At 49.6% G+C, this 16,885-nt stretch overlaps 1 protein-coding gene across 1 annotated transcript in view; it reads right to left on the reverse strand.

Annotated features, from left to right (window-relative positions):
- Positions 1-16,885, reverse strand: part of igsf11 (immunoglobulin superfamily member 11) — a 348,245-nt gene that overhangs the window by 28,511 nt on the left and 302,849 nt on the right. Inside the window, exon 4 of the mRNA XM_072513936.1 lies at positions 11,145-11,300. Within this exon, the coding sequence (XP_072370037.1) occupies positions 11,145-11,300 (156 nt within the window). The remainder of the gene's footprint in view (positions 1-11,144; positions 11,301-16,885) is intronic.

Below are 16,885 nucleotides of genomic sequence, written 5' to 3' on the forward strand. Positions count from 1 at the left end.
CTGGACTGGCAGTGCCAGGGGAACCTCAGGGGATAGCTCCCTTCGCACTCCCATCCCATGGCGTATCCCAGGGGCATCGGGCATCCCGTGGGAGGAGGAGGTGATGGGGCCCATGCCAGTGACTCACTCAGAGGTGGTACCGGAACACCACAGCACCACAGACTCTTCCCCCCGCCCCCCGGCGCATCCGGTGGGCGGAGGGCATAATGGGGCGGCATCACACCACCCGAGACACCCGCTCAGCAGCAGCTGGGCCCATCCAGGCCCAGTCGCCCCAGAAGACACCCACCTATGGGGGCTCAGGTCGCAGGGCGAGAATCACAGGAGGCCGCCTCCACCCCTACCGTCTGGGGACCCATCTAGACGTAGCATCAGGGCCTTTAAGGCCAGAAAGTTAGACACCAGTTAAGTTGTCATGGGTGCAAGGCACAGTTTAGTTATAGTAGCTAATGCACAAATCTGTATATATTCTTTCACATTAAACCCCTGTTGCCACCGTTACAACCTGCCTCGGTGCTCTGTCTGATAGATGGGCTAGGCTGGCTGGAGGGGAGGGAAGAGAGAGATGGACAGATCCCCGCCCCCCCCACCTGTCCCCATCACGCCACCCCAGGGATCTGATAGGACCATGTGATGGAATGGCCAACTCGCATGCAGGGGTCACCCAGCTGGACGGTGGAAAGTGCTACCGTGGGCAGTAGTCAGACATTGTCAAATGATGCGGAGAACCAGAGTTCATCGCAAAGCGGATTTATCATCATCCCCCACCCCATGGACCAGACCCGCTGTTACTGCCAGCCCAGGGCCTCCAACCCGTAGTGCGTCAGGTATGTATCACAGAGGAGGTTGCAAGCAGGGGGTGGGGGTGTAGTGAGGAAGTGTGCGGTTGGGATGTAGTGTCGGTGCCCTGGTCAGTCGCACCACCTTCACCCCCACCCCCCCCCCCCTCCCCCCCCTCCGCTCACCCCTCCTAATCAGTGACCCTGGAGGCAATCAGAGCGTCCCGTGTGCGTTGGCCCTGGTGCAGATGTTGTGCAGCTGCCCATGCCTGCCTGGGCCCCATGTCCTGCCCACCCTCATTGACGGAAAAGGCCTGGCATTCCTCCTCCTCCAACACTTCACCCCTCTGCTGCGTGATGTTGTGGAGGGCGAAGCAGCCCGCCATAATATGGGTAACCCTCTCAGCATGATACTGGAGGGCCCTTCCAGAGCGGTCCAGGCAACCTAACCCCATATACAGGAGGCCGAAGCACCGCTCGATCACACCCCTGGTCACGTCATGGGTGTCATTTTCACGGGTCTATGCGTCGGTCTGTGGCCTCCGGATTCTCGTCATCAGCCACGCCCGCCGTGGATAGCCCCTGTCGCCCAGGAGCCAACCCCAGCATCATGCATACTGCCCGGGTATCGAGAACAGATGTGTATGATGTGCAGTTGATGGTCACAAATCAGCTGCACATTGAGTGGTACGCCTTTAGGTTTGTGTAGAGCGGCCGGTCATCTGCTGGTGCTCGTAGGGGACATGCATCCCGTCGATCATCCCCTGGACTCGGGCATCCCGACGGTGGCGGCTAACCTAGGCATCCTGGTGGGCTCGGTCCACATCAAAGTGGATACATTGAGCCGCCTGGGCATATAGGGCCTCCGTGACTGTGCGGATGCACCTGTGCACCGAGGTCTGTGAGATCCCAGACAGATCCCCACTCGGTGCCTGGAAGGACCCTGTGACGTAGAGGTTCAGGCCGACCGTCACCTTGACAGCCACCAGGACCGGGTGTTCTCCCCCATATCCCTGACTCCAGATCCACAGCAATGTGGATGTCTCTTAAATGCCCTCAGGGATGGGCAATAAATGCAGCCCAGCCAACGATGCGAACATCTCATGAATGAATTGAAACAAAAGAATCCCACATCTACTTAGAAGTGTGGGAAGTAGCACCAGATTCTGATATTTTACTTAATTTCTTCACCCAGGAAGATATTACCCAAATCTACAGAACTGTAAATAAATATTTTAGGAATAAACATCTCCTCGAAAAAATTAAAAGATTCAAGTATCAAAACAATACTCAATAAAAGGATGAAGCCTTTCAAGAAGGTGTTTTATCTCTGATAGTTTTCTGCTCTTTCTGATCACTTTTATTTTTAACAAGTTTATTTAAACAGAGAACACCGACAATACCATCTGAAACCTCAGAGGAGTCTGATGTGTCATGAATCTGAAGTGACATTATTATATAGAGTAATTTACCCGCAGCGATTCAGTGATTTTTGTCCTTTTGACCGTGTCTACGAAATGAGTCTTTTTTGCTATATCAGGTTTAGCAACTGTTCCAAGTCAGCTCCTTGATGAGACTCACGTCTTCATTTGAATAAAACTGAATCTAAAACAAATTGCCAGTATTAGATGAAAAAAAGTTAAAGGTATTTAATTCTAGGAAGGGGTGCTCATGGTGTTGTCATTCTTCAGTCACCACCTGCTTCAATCCTGATATCCAGATATCCATGAACAACTTAGTCCTAGGTTTCACTGAAACATATAAAATAGGAGGTCATTTGGCCCTACAAGTCTGCTCCGTGGTTAAACATGACCATGGCTGATCCTCTATCTCAATGCCATAGTCTAGTTCTCTCCCCATACACCTTTAGAATCTCAAAATCTATCCATCTCCTTAAATATATCTTGTGGTTTCCTCATCCGAAGTCCTAAATGGCCTAACCTGTTATCCTGTGAATGTGACCCCTTGTTCTAGTGAGCCAGATGAAACAACAGGTTGCATCCAGGTTGTCCAGCCCTGTCAAGAGTTTTGTATGATTCAATTGGACCCCCTCTCATTCTTCTTAATTCCAGTGAATAGAGGATCTGTTGACCAAATCTCTCTTCATACAACATCTCTCTTCACACAACAAAGCTGTCATCCCAGGAGTCAGTCTGGTAAACCTTTGCTGCACTCATAGATTATCATAGAATTTACAGTGCAGAAGGAGGCCATTCGGCCCATCGAGTCTGCACCGGCTCTTGGAAAGAGCACCCTACCCAAGGTCCACACCTCCACCCTATCCCCATAACCCAGCAACCCCACCCTACAATAAGGGCAATTTTGGACACTATGGGCAATTTAGCATGGCCAATCCACCTAACCCGCACATCTTTGGACTGTGGGAGGAAACCGGAGCACCCGGAGGAAACCCACGCATCTACGGGGAGGATGTGCAGACTCCGCACAGACAGTGACCCAAGCCGGAATCGAACCTGGGACCCTGGAGCTGTGAAGCATTTGTGCTATGCACAATGCTACCGTGCTGCCACTCCTCGATGACAAATATTTCCTTTCTTAGATAAGGAGGCCAAAACTGCATACAATACTCCAGGTGTGATCTCACCAAGGCCCTGTACAGCTACAGTAGGGCATCCTGCACTGAAGTCCTTTTGCAATGAAGCTAATGGTTAGGAATCTCAATTCCCCACTGCTGCGATTGGGAATCCTGAAAAACGGTTTCGGCGCCAGGTGCCAGCCCAGTTACCATACACCACTCCCTCACCGCAGCGCGCTACCTGCTCCATGCTGGCGTGAACATGTAAAAAGGTAACTTTCATAAATTTGAATGTGATTAATGGGCAGGACGCCTGATTTTCCACCCCCTGGTATGCTCCCCCCTCACAACCCGGAGTCCCGTGGGTGTGAGTCTTTACAAATGGGGATCATGCGGCAGGGCCTTTGATGGGGAGCAAGAGGGTACGAAAACCTCTCATTATTCTGGCTTTCTTGTGGGTGTGTGCTCTGAGAGTAGCGGGGAATGATTTGGTGTCAAGAGTGTGGACTTGGGTTCTGGGTGCCCTGGCTGAGCCTCCCAATTGTTGCCCTGAAAGCATTTCAACCCACCGTATGGATGTAACTACATGCCCCTGACTGTTGAGACTATTGATTGCTCACAGTATCCTGGAAGCACGGTAGCATAGTGGTTAGCACAATTGCTTCACAGCTCCAGGGTCCCAGGTTTGATTCCGGCTTGGGTCACTGTCTGTGCGGAGTCTGCACGTTCTCTCCGTGGGTGCGTGGGTTTCCTCCGGGTGCTCTGGTTTCCTCCCATAGTCCAAAGATGTGCAGGTTAGGTAGATTGGCCATGCTAAATTGCCCGTAAGTGTCCAAAATTGCCCTTCGTGTTGGGTAGGGTTACTGGGATAGGGTGGAGGTGTGGGCTTGGGTAGGGTGCTATTTCCAAGAGCCGCTGCAGACTCAATGGACCAAATGGCCTCCTTCTGCATTGTAAATTCTATGAAATGCACTGAAGTCTCCTGGTGATGTGGAAAACCCTCCAACCTCCTCATCTGAACACCCTCATATTTCAGCATTATTACAAGGGGTCTGATCAACCGCCGGACCATCAAATGTTGGCATTCCTTATTGCACTCCCAAAATCACAGCTCCACACCAGAGGAAACATTCCAAACAAAGAACCCATGAACCAGTGCCACTGGAACCCTCCCTGGCACATTGCCACACTCAGTCACAGCCTCACTAGTGAACCTATCTGAACCAAACTGTCAAATTGACGGTGGCCGCAAACTTCTATACTTCTGGCTTATTTCAGAGCTCAAGTGGGGAACTGTGTGGGACCTCGCAATCGGCCACTCACAGGTGCATCCGAGATGTGATGGATGCCCTATGTGGCTGGGCAGCAACCTGCATCCACTTATCCACTTCAACCTGGACCAGCAGGATGCCCGGGCTGTAACTTTTACTGGAATGCCCCAGGTACAGGTGGTTATTGATGGCACATGTCACCCTCAGAGCACTGGCATGACCCCTCCGAGCACTAGCATGACAAAGAGTGCCCTTCATTAACAGAAAGGGCTTCCACTACCTGAGGGTGCAGTTGGTGCGCGATCATCAACTGCACATCATGCAAATCTCATACCCAGGGGGTGTGCACGACGCTTACATTCTGGTGCACTCCAAGGTTCCCGGCACTTTTGAGGTACTCCCTTGGGCGAGGGTTGGCTAGTGGTGATAAGGCCTACCCTCTGAGGTCATGGTTGATAATAACTATGCGCAGGCCCCAGACTCAGGAGACTATGTTATAAGGAGCCTCACACAGCAACCAGGAGGATCATCAAGCAGTACATCAGCACCAGACGCGTAACCACTGCCTGGGTCGCTCTGTGGGGCTCTCCACTACAGCCCCGGAGAGTCGCACGCATTATGGTGGCCTGCTGCATCCTGCATAACATCGCGCAGCAGCAGGACAACATACTGGGGGAGGGGGAGCAGTGACAGGTCTGAAAGAGGACCGAGATGGTGCCTCCAGGAGGAGCCAAGCGAGGACCTGGAGCTGACATGGCAGACCACTGAGCGTGTGACTCAGGGCCACTGCACCAGGGACAACCTGATTACCTCCTGATTTACCGATTAGGAGGTCAAAACACAGGCAGCTCCTCTGCCCTCTTCCCTGGACACCTCCGCCCCTCATCGTCCCTCCTCTGTAGCCTTATACCCCTTCCCTCTCTCTTAGCCTTTTACCCCATCACTCTCCTTTAAGCCTTTCACCCCTTCCCTCTCTCTCAGCCTTTCACCCATTACCTGCCCCTTAGCCTTTCCCTTATTCCCATGACCACAGTTTTCCCCTTCCCGCTCAGAGGGTCATCCCAGCATCCCAAGAACTGCAGCGGTTCAAGAAGGCATCTCACCACCACCATATGAAGGGCAACTAGGAATGTGGCCCAACCAGCTACGTCGACATCCCGTAAATGAATTCAAAAAAACAGGGTGTTGGGCATTAGTTGGCAGGGTCAGCCGGTCTTGTCTGTGGAACAGAGGATGATGATGACCAGCTGTGAGAAGAGCTCTGATGCGAAAGTCTAACCCCTGCCTTTTAAGGTAACATACTACTGTCCGCTCCGGTGACTCCTGCTTGTGCGATAGGGACTCCTTCTCATGGGCCCCAAGATGTTGGAGGAGAGGGTTGGTGGGAGAAGGTGAACAGACTGCACTCGTTCACTGAAGGTGCTGTCACATTAGGCGGTCTCACACTGCGGCTACCTTGGACTTCCACTTTTGAATAAGGGTGTATGCATATGGGACATTCATGTGTCGGAGACGTCCTGAGTGCCCCCGACCCACAACCTGGCCACTGCCCAATACCCAGCTGGTCCTTCCCACCCATGGGATAGTGGCTAGAGGCAGATCAAACTGGTGAAGCAAAGAAGTGTTTAATAATGCATGTCCCCTTCACCCTGACTATCTAATATCGACTACATCCATGCCAATTTTTGCTGCCAGACTTGCTGGGACTTTCCAGCATTTTCTCTTTCGTTACAATGTTTCTTATCTTTCGCACTCTGCCTATCCTTCTCGATATTGCCCCAGACAGCTAATCAGGAGTGGAGGTGGCCTGCTGCTTGTCCCACCCTTTGATGAGCTTGTCGGCCGTCCTCTGGAGGGCCTGAGTCTGGAAGGGCTCGGCCTACATTCGGATCTCACAGGTGATAACGTATCTGCTGTTCTGCCTACTGCCCAGCAAATGTGCCAGTGTCAGGTGTGGGGGGAATTCGGAAGGGGTGAAGTCTTCCAGCATCTCCCCTGCTGGCGGCACCTGATGGGTCCCATCACTTCCTCCCTCGGATGCTCGTTGGCCCAGGAGTTACTTTATAGGATGGAGGAGAAGCCAGGATGAGCTCCGGAGACCTTACCGTCACCTGGCCCTGCCAGTCCTGGAGGCCTTCCCTTATCTGAACCATGGTCTCGATACCCTCAGCCATGGTGCATGGTCAATTTCAGTCCCCCTTGACCCGGAGTCGCAACACAATTCAATTAACCAATAATACTTCGAACAATACCCGAAGACATTCGCCCTTAGCTGCCCAATAATTACAGTCACCAGGTTTATAAATATAAACACAATTAGGTTTATTAATAACAATGACTATAATTGAATATGTAGTCAATATAACAGGTTAATTATCAACTAATTCCTAACCTCCAAGTTTAACTTGCCCCCACCCTCTACACCCACACAAACTCCCACACATAGCACCCCACTCAGGCAGAATCCAATCACCACCTGTCATCGGACAGAACATGGCTTTTTGGCCAATTCATTGGCCACCAGCCAACCAATCGAACCAAGTCCAACCCCATCTCTCGGTGCCATAGGATCGGAGTTCTGCAGCCAAGCTCTGGAGCGCCTCAGCCATGTCCGTCTGTGTTCTAGACATGTCCGCCTGTGGCTGGGCCCGCCTGTCCTGTGCCTCAGTCATGGACAGCACAATGTGCCACAAGCCTTGGGCATCCTGACATATGGCCCTGCCTTCTTGTCCCAGGTCTTCCACCGTGGACGCTCTCCTTTCAGTGCTGGCCTGGGTGCCACGTTGCCAGAACTATGTCTTGCGCCTGAATACAGCTGGACTCCTCCAGCTGTATTTGCAAGTGCTGGAATGTTGCTCATACCCTCTCCTGTAGATTCTGGCTCTGAATCTGCATCTGCACCAGTGACGGGATCACCTTTTCAAGAAGTGCAACATCTGTTTGGGCGACAGCTATTCTCTGGGATCAGACAGCCCTCTGGCCGTCCGCTCCCTCAGAGCCCCTGCCGCCACCTGATGTGCTGCAGCATGTGTGAGGTGCTCAGCAGAGAGTGACCCAGGAGCCTGATCGCTAACAGTTCCCACCAAGATGATAGTCTCTGCGATGGTGGATGGTGCAGGTGAAAGCAGTGCTGAGATGGCGGTGTCTTCCCCAGAGTTCTGTTTCTGGATGTTCTGAGGATCTGGAAGGACAGATGTGACTCTGGACTGCACTGCCTCATCTGGAAGACAAAAGACCCGGGGTCAGATCTTGGGAAGGACAGGTCTGTGGGAGAGGAGAGACTCACTGAGATAGTTATATTGGACTCTCACTTCCTCGCTGCATGCCAAAATCCATGTCTGCTACTGTCCTCTCCTCGGCCTCCCTCCCAAGTTCCATGGCCTTTTCTTCAAAGAGTGTATGGACCCACATGTCTGGAATGTCTCCTCCTGTCTTCTGATACTCCCTCCGACTATGGCCAGCCTTATCATGGTGACACATGAAAGACAGCGTCCAGCGGCAGCGCTAACTTGCCATGCTTCTGCAATAGCGGGAGCACTTAGACTATGGAATAGAAAATCCCAGTCAATATGTTTGGAAGTTGGAAACTAGACGCCCCACTCTTGTCTATGATGTACCAGTTGTCCCGTATTAGGCACTTTCCTGAACCTAGAGAGTGGAGATCTGCACCTGAACAGAATTGCTTCATGGCAGCACAGGTTAGGGCAGAATTCAACATGTAACATGGGTCCTACCCAGTTGAAGAACCAGTGGGAACCCCGCATTGCCTTTCCAAAATACCTGGATTGCATTGGACTTCCCACTTAAATAAAGGAATTAAAGACCCAATGGGACAGACATTCCACCCCTCTCCCACACCCCTGCCTAGAACTGCTGGCCAATTAGAAGCAACTCTGCAGCACTGACAGTGTCACCAGGAGCCGTCACCATTCTTGGTATTGCACAGGGGCTTACTCAGAAGATCAGCGATGGACTCTCTGGAGACAAGTAAGTGGGACGGATGGGTGCCCCAGGCAGGGGAGGAAAGAGGGTGGTCGACAGCAAGAGAGGGGGCAGGCTTCCTGTGCCCCATTCATGCCTGATGTAGGGTCCTCCAATTGGGCACCCCCGCATTCCTGCCCTCCCCAGAAAGGCACAAACATTCCTATGCCTGGCTGTGAGGGGGGTGAGTAGGCAACAGGATTTCCTCACTGTATTCCCTTACCTTATTGCATATGTCCCAGCCCCAAATCCATCTGCAGGGAATTGTGTGTGTGTGTGTGTGTGTGTGTGTGGGGGGGGGGGGGGGGCGGGTACTTAATCACACCCTAGGCATCCAGTTCATTATTGCCTTGTGAATAAAAGTGCAATAAATCCTCATTGAAAACAGCTGAAAAATGATTATCAGCATTGGAATATCACACATGTAATTATGCAACTTGGGTTAGTTAACAAGCTGGCATGGGAATGAAATCACACTTTGCACTATAACATGCTAAACCTCTTGGATGAAATTTCACAGCACTAGTAATTTTAAAGCAAACTTGATTCAGCAGTCCGACAAAGAAATATCAGTTAAATGCATTAACACGTGAAACCATTGAATCAGGTGTACATTGCACAAAGAGGTCACTCGGCTATTATTCCTTTCCAGAGAAATGCAAAGCTAATCAGAGTTCCCCATTCTCTTTTCCCATAATCTTCTGCTAAAATATTTATCCTGTGTTTCCTTAATGAACACAGTTCTTGCTGCCTCAACTCTCGCCTGTGGCAAAGCATTGCACGGGCCTGCTACATAAAGAACTTACTCCCATCTTTTCTTTTCACTCTCATATCACATGCCTCCAGCTTCTTGTCAAACACCTTATGAAACATGGTCTAAAAAAATCCATATTTTCTTTATTTACTGCATTCTTTTTAACTTCCAGTGAGCAACTTCATCAAAAATCTATTATATTTTTTTCAAACACCATTGCCTTTACCAAGGCCAGGCTGGCTGTCCTCCATTAACCATTGCAGTTCTGAGTGGTCACTAATTTTACATCGAATTCTCACATTACTTGTTACACTTTCAGCCCAAGGATTTGCATCACAAAGATGTTATGCCTTCACTGAACCCAGCTGCATTGCATGTGTAATGCATCACGATCAAAACGTCACAGGTCTATAAAGCCTTTTATTTCCTAAACTAACAATTTCCTTTAACGTGATTTAAATTAAGTCCTTTGAAAAGGAAAGGGATCAACATCTGGTTGCCAAATGGCCAATTGGAATAACCAGTAACACAGGAGGACAAATATGCTATACAGCACTATGGTTCCAGGCTACCGGCACCATGAAATGTCATAAAATACAATCAGGCAGGTGAATGATATAGATTGTAATGCATTAGATTAATATCGCACTATTTCACCAGATTGTCTTCCAATGGAAATTTCAAGCAGTTTAACGTTTGTGCTTTTGCCTGTGGATATTTGTTCCCCTCAAGAGATCAAATAAGTTGTTTTGAGTCCATGACAGTGTGAATTGTGCATGATGCATTGCAAATAGTGGGCTTAATGTGCCAAATGACCTTTTTCTCATTTCATACTTGCTAATGTTTCTATATTCCTCATGGTTAGCGTCCACTAATGGTGGCATAATTCTAGGTGCTCCGTCTACAATCACAGAATTATTCAGTTTTCATAAAAATGTTGATTTTTTTTTAATGCAAGATCACCTAACATTGAACACAGACCTGCCAGAGGTGACAGCACTCATTCAGGATATAAATGTTCTGCTTGCAAACTCGCTTCCACTGCAGAAAGGCCCTGCAGAAATTCTCTTCATTTGTTATCCTTAGCAGCAAGCATCGAGAGGTCTGCAGAGGTGAACAACGATGTCCCATGCCAACGTACTATCTCAATGTTGTAATCTATATCCGCTGCATTATGTGATTCCTGTCTAAGAATAGCATCCTGGTCCATTGCTATTCACTATGATCTCCTGACATTTTACACCAATCTATTTCACTATTCCTTTGATTAATGTTGTCTGATCTTCCTCTCCCCCCAGTCGTGGCTTTCCCATTAATCTCTATCATTTCTCTTGTTCCCATTTGCAAAAACAAAATCACTGTTCAATGCCATTGCTGTACTGATGTGCTGCATTTATTTTTATCAATATTTTCCATGCTGTGTTTCGAGAACAAACTTTGCATTGGTTAAAGAGTTTCTGGGTCTTATGTAAATGAGGCAACGATTCCAAGATAATTATATCAAAAGCGCAGTTCTTCATCATCGTCACTGTTGATCTAATTGATGCACTGCAAGAAGCCAGGAATAATAAGGTAACACTAGCTTGAAATGTTGACTTTGAAAACCAGCTTTCCTATTTATGTCAAGAGTTATCCCTTTAATAGAAATGGATAATCGGACAATTATGGGTTTTAATTATGATATACTAGCCCAAAATTGTTCACTCGGTCTGAGAAAACCACAAGACCATCAGCAAGTTTTGTTTTACAGTTCACAAATTCGCAATATAAATGAGAAAGAAAATGCTGAACCAGGTATACTGATAATCAAGTATGTACATTACCATGTACTGACATTGGTGGTAGCTTAATAAATGAATCCAGTTTTTCCCAGGAGTACTTCGGAGGGGGGGTAGCTTCTTCAGATCTACAAGTCAGCGTGACATCATTTCCAGTGTCAACAACCCCTTGAAGTCCACACAATGGGATAGTGGGTGGGACTGAAAGAAAAGATTGCAAAACATCAGCTCTGAAAAGCACAGCTGGAGCATCATTAAAACACTTCTCCCCCAGAAACTAATGAGAGCACAGATGCAAGCAGGCCTTTTACCACCTGGGGAAATGCTTATATTTATCGCCTCATCACTTCAATGGAAAAAGCCACAAACCTCCTGTCTGACCATTCAACTCAACAAACAGAATGATCAAAGTTACACTTCTTCACGCAACAATTGGCAAGTTCCAGAAATGTACTCCAATTACACCCGGGTGTGGTGTCAGCGACAATATTTAGACCCCAAGTTCTGTACTACTGCATAATAATACAATATTCTGGGTTTTTTTGCAGAAAGAGTGGCACAGTTCACATCTACCGCACCCTTCACCAATTCAGACAAGCTATCGCTCATTCAGCTACTGTCACTTTGATCTTTACTTGCACACAACTTTCATCCGTGGCATTACTGTGCATTAAATTCTCAAATTAGAAAGATGGTTTAATGCTTATGGATGAAATATTATTCGCATTAATGCTCTCCCTCCTCCTTCTCAATGAGGTGATTGAGTAGCAATCTCACAGAGGTGTTGAAGGTAATAACTAGTACAGGAAAGATAAATCCAGGATGTTACATCAAAAAAAACTGCAAGAAATTTGGCCCCGATTTGGGGCAGAAACAAGCGAAAAATCATAAGACCATAATAATTATGCCATTCTGCCCATCAAGTCTGCTCTGCCATTCGATCATGGCTGATATGTTCTTCATCCCCCTTCTCCCCATAACCCCTGATCTCCTCATTAACACCAGATTTGTGCTCGAGGTGCTGTTACCTACAGACCAAGAGCTTGAAGATAGAATTAGACAGAATCGTTCTTTCTTGGAACATAAGAACTAGTAGCACGAATAGACAATTTAGCCTCTCGAACCTGCTCCACCATTCAATACGATCATGGCTGATCTCATCAAGAACAAAGAAAAATTACAGCACAGGAACAGGCCCTTCGGCCCTCCAAGCCTGCGCTGATCCAGATCCTCTATCTAAAACTGTTGCCTGTTTTCTAAGGATCTGTATCCCTCCGCTCCCTGCCCATTCATGTATCTGTCTAGATATATCTTAAATGACGCTATTGTGCCCACCTCTACCACCTCCACCGGCAATGCGTTCCAGGCACCCACCACCCTCTGCGTTAAGAACTTTCCACGCATATCTCCCTTAAAGATTCCCCCCACTCTGGGGAAAAAGCTTCTTGCTATCCACCTGGCTATACATCTCATGATTTTGTAGACCTCAATGAGGTCCCCCCTCAACCTCCGTCTTTCTAATGAAAATCATAAGCCTCATGGCCTCAACGCCACCATCCTGCCCGTTCTCTGTAACCCTTCAACCCATTGCTAATTAAAAATCTAACTCCTCCATAAATTTACTCACTGTCCCAGCATCCACCACACTCTGGGGTAGCAAATTCCATTAGATTCATGACCCTTTGGGAGAAGTAGTTTCTCCTTATTTTGTTTTAAATTTGCTCCCTCTTATCCTGAGGCTATGACCTCTTGTTATAGAATGCCCACAAGAGGAAGCCGTTCTGTCATGATATCCAGGTAAACATCATAGCACATACATACATACTGATGGACAGATCAACGGACCAATCAACACACACACAACACGACAGCCAATCACAGGCAAGAGCATACACAGTACAAAACAGGGAACACAACACTTCCTGGGCACTCGAGGACGAGACAGCTCAGGGCACAGAGCTCATAGCAAGCCACTCAGACATCCACCATGTGCTGAGTGCCACTACAAGATAGAATTAGGACTAGGTCCACAGATTCAAGGGTTATGATCGAACCTCAATAAACAGTATACAACTGTAAATAGATGTTTGAAATAAAACGGAGTTGTACCATTCGCAACCGTGTTGGTTCGTCTGTGTAGCAGAGTACCCAACACTTCATAGTACCAGGGGTAACTATGGTACCTATCGACAAATCCTCCGGAATCGGCCATCCTGCGCCATGGACACCGTCAACACACCGCAGCCGCTGCATGTCGCTGGAAACCTCGGTGTTAATTGGAAGCTGTTCAAACAGCGCTTCCTGCTCTTTCTGGAAGCCAACGAAAAGGAAAGCGCCTCGGACACCAGAAAGATCGTAATCCTCCTCTCCACGGCAGGTCAACACACCATCCATGTCTACAACTCCCTGGTGTTCGCGGAAGGTGAAGACAAGACCAAATACAAGACGGTCCTTCTCAAGCTCGACCAACACTTCAACGTCGAGGTCAACGAGAGCTTCGAGTGCTATATCTTCCAGCAGCGCCTGCACGGTAAGGATGAGCCCTTTCAGTCATTCCTTACGCATCTCCGTATCCTCGCGCAGTCCTGCGGTTACGACACCACCTCCGATTCCATGATTTGGGACCAGATCGTTTTTGGGGTCACCTCGGGCACCCTACGCCAGCAACTCTTAAAAATAAAAGGCCTCACCTTAGCCTCCGCAATCGAAGCCCATGTCCTGCATGAAAACACGACTAGCCGCTATACACAATTTCAGGCGGCCGAATCGGCGCGGCAGGGGTCCTACGCGGCCGGATCGGCGAGGCAGGCGTTCTACAAGGCCGAACGGGTCCAGGCGATCGAGTTCCTCCCGGCCCGCGACCCGGACAAGGGCGGCCATTTTGCACGCTTTTCGAGGCCTCCCGCGCTTATGCGCGACAAAAACGACGGCAACACTGAGGAGCGTGATGCGCAGGCATGCTCGACGCAAGACCGAACGGCGCATGCGCGGTGGCGCAACGAACGCCATGACGTCACGACGTGCGGCAACTGTGGAGCCGCACATTTAAAGCGGCAATGTCCCGCACGATCCCGACAATGCCGCCGCTGTGGCAAGGTGGGCCACTACGCTGCCTACTGTCGAGCAGCTCAACCTGCCAATGTTCCCCAAGTCCGACAACCTCGCAGGGACGTGCGGACCATTCAGCCTCCTTACCACGAGTCGTGCCCAGACGATATCCAGACCAGTGACACAGACGACCGGGACGCCTTCAGTGTTGCGGTCATTGATGGGAACCGAAGGTCTCCAGCCAGGACCCACCAGCCGATGCAAGATAACACTGTCAATCTGGGTGATGAATGGTGTGCCACCCTCACGGTCAACCGATCACCGATAACATTCCGTCTGGACACTGGCGCCTCCGCCAACCTCATAGCATGGTCAGCCTTCTATGCCATGAAGGTCAGACCACCAATTCGGCCGTCCCGTTGCAAGATGGTCGACTACAACGGGAACGTTATCCCAGCTATGGGATCCTGCCAGCTCCAGGTGACACACAACACACATACGGCCACACTCTCATTCAAGATAGTCGGGTCATCAAAGGACTCCCTGTTAGGTGCACAGGCATGCAAGGCTCTCCACCTCGTGCAACGAGTCCACGCTCTGTCTCCAGAAGGCACATCTGACTTCCCGGATGCAGAGTTCAGGGCACAGCTCCAATCGCTCCTCGCCTACAACCAGGAGGCATTCGAGGGCATGGGAACACTGCCCTACACCTACAGAATTCGGCTCAAACCAGACGCCACCCCAGTCATTCATGCACCTCGCAGGGTCCCAGCGCCACTCAAAGACCGCCTCAAGCAGCAGCTGCAGGATCTCCAGGACCAAGGGGTCCTATCCCGGGTCACGGAGCCCACGCCATGGGTCAGCTCCATGGTGTGTGTTAAGAAGCCCTCCGGCGAGCTCCGGATCTGCATTGATCCAAAAGACCACAACAACAACATAATGAGGGAACACTACCCCATACCCAAACGGGAAGCGATCACGAGCGAAATGGCCCGGGCTAAAATCTTCACAAAACTGGATGCCTCGAAGGGTTTTTGGCAGATCCAACTGGATCCGTCCAGCCGAAAGCTGTGCACCTTCAACACCCCCTTCGGCAGGTTCTGCTACAACAGAATGCCATTTGGCATCATCTCGGCATCCAAGGTCTTTCACAGGATCATGGAGCAGATGATGGAAGGCATCGAAGGGTTGCGTGTCTACGTGGACGACGTCATCATCTGGTCCACCACACCACAGGAGCACATCAATCGTCTCTAGCGCGTCTTTGTGCGCATACGCGAAAACGGCTTGCGCCTCAACCGAGCAGAGTGTTAATTCGGCCAAACCGAGCTGAGGTTCCTGGGAGACCACATTTCCCGGTCAGGGGTCCGTCCAGGTGCAGACAAAGTGAGCGCCATTACAGCCATGCCGCAGCCGGCAGACAAGAAAGCAGTGCTACGCGTCCTAGGCATGGTCAACTTCCTGGGGAAGTTCATTCCCAACCTTGCCTCCCACACGACAGCTCTGCGCCACCTCGTCAAGAATTCCATGGAGTTCCAGTGGCTACACACACACCAGCAGGAATGGGAGGTGCTCAAACTTAAGCTCACCACAGCACCGGTATTGGCGTTTTTCGCCTACTTCCACGCTCGCTACGGGGACTTACACCGACACCGCGCCCTCCTGTGTTCCTGATATCGACTTTGTGGAGCTGCCTGCCACCATGCCCCTTCCGTCGTCGCCCGTGGCCAGGCCGATTCCTCAGCCGGTGGTTCCAGACCCACCCTTGAGGCGGTCAACCCGAATTCGTCGCCCACCTACTAGACTGGACTTATGAGACTGTTTGTACATTGAACTCATACTACCACTGTGTTAATATGTTTCTGTTCTTATCGTTACAGGAATTTGTTTTGTCGTTCAACATTTCCCCGTTCTTTGTTTATGGTACAACCTCGTTGTTATGTCGCACCCGACATCGCCCCTTGTATATAGTTTAGCCCCATGTACATGCTCTAGATATTGCACACACACACATTTAGCTGCACTCAGTACACATCTCTATTTATGACCACATAGGCACATGTTCTTGTAAAAAAGGGGGGATGTCATGATATCCAGGTGAACATCAAAGCACATACATACAGACTGATGGACAGATCAACGGACCAATCAACACACACACAACACGACAGCCAATCACAGGCAAGAGCATACACAGTACAAAACAGGGAACACGACACTTCCTGGGCACTCGAGGACGAGACAGCTCAGGGCACAGAGCTCACAGCAAGCCACTCAGACATCCACCATGTGCTGAGTGCCACTACAAGATAGAATTAGGAATCGGTCCACAGATTCAAGGGTTATGATCGAACCTCAGTAAACAGCATACAACTGTAAATAGATGTTTGAAATAAAACTGAGTTGTACCATTCGCAACTGTGTTGGTTCGTCTGTGTAGCAGAGTACCCAACACTTCACGTTCCATGTCTATTTTATCCATACCTTTTATCATCTGATATACCTCAATCTCCCCTTGTTCTTCTCAACTAGAGTGTATAGGCCTAAACTGCTCAGTTTCTCTTCATAAGCCAAACCCCTCATCACCGGAATCGATCTAATGAACCCCCTCTGAACTGCCTCCAATGCCACTACATCTTTCCTCAAATGAGGGGACCAAACCTGTGCACAATACTCCAGGTGCGGTCTTACCAATGCCTTGGGCAGGTGCAACAACACTTCCTTCCCTTTATCCTCTA

The sequence above is a fragment of the Scyliorhinus torazame genome, chromosome 8, assembly GCF_047496885.1.
Source record: "Scyliorhinus torazame isolate Kashiwa2021f chromosome 8, sScyTor2.1, whole genome shotgun sequence".
NCBI lineage: Eukaryota > Metazoa > Chordata > Chondrichthyes > Carcharhiniformes > Scyliorhinidae > Scyliorhinus > Scyliorhinus torazame.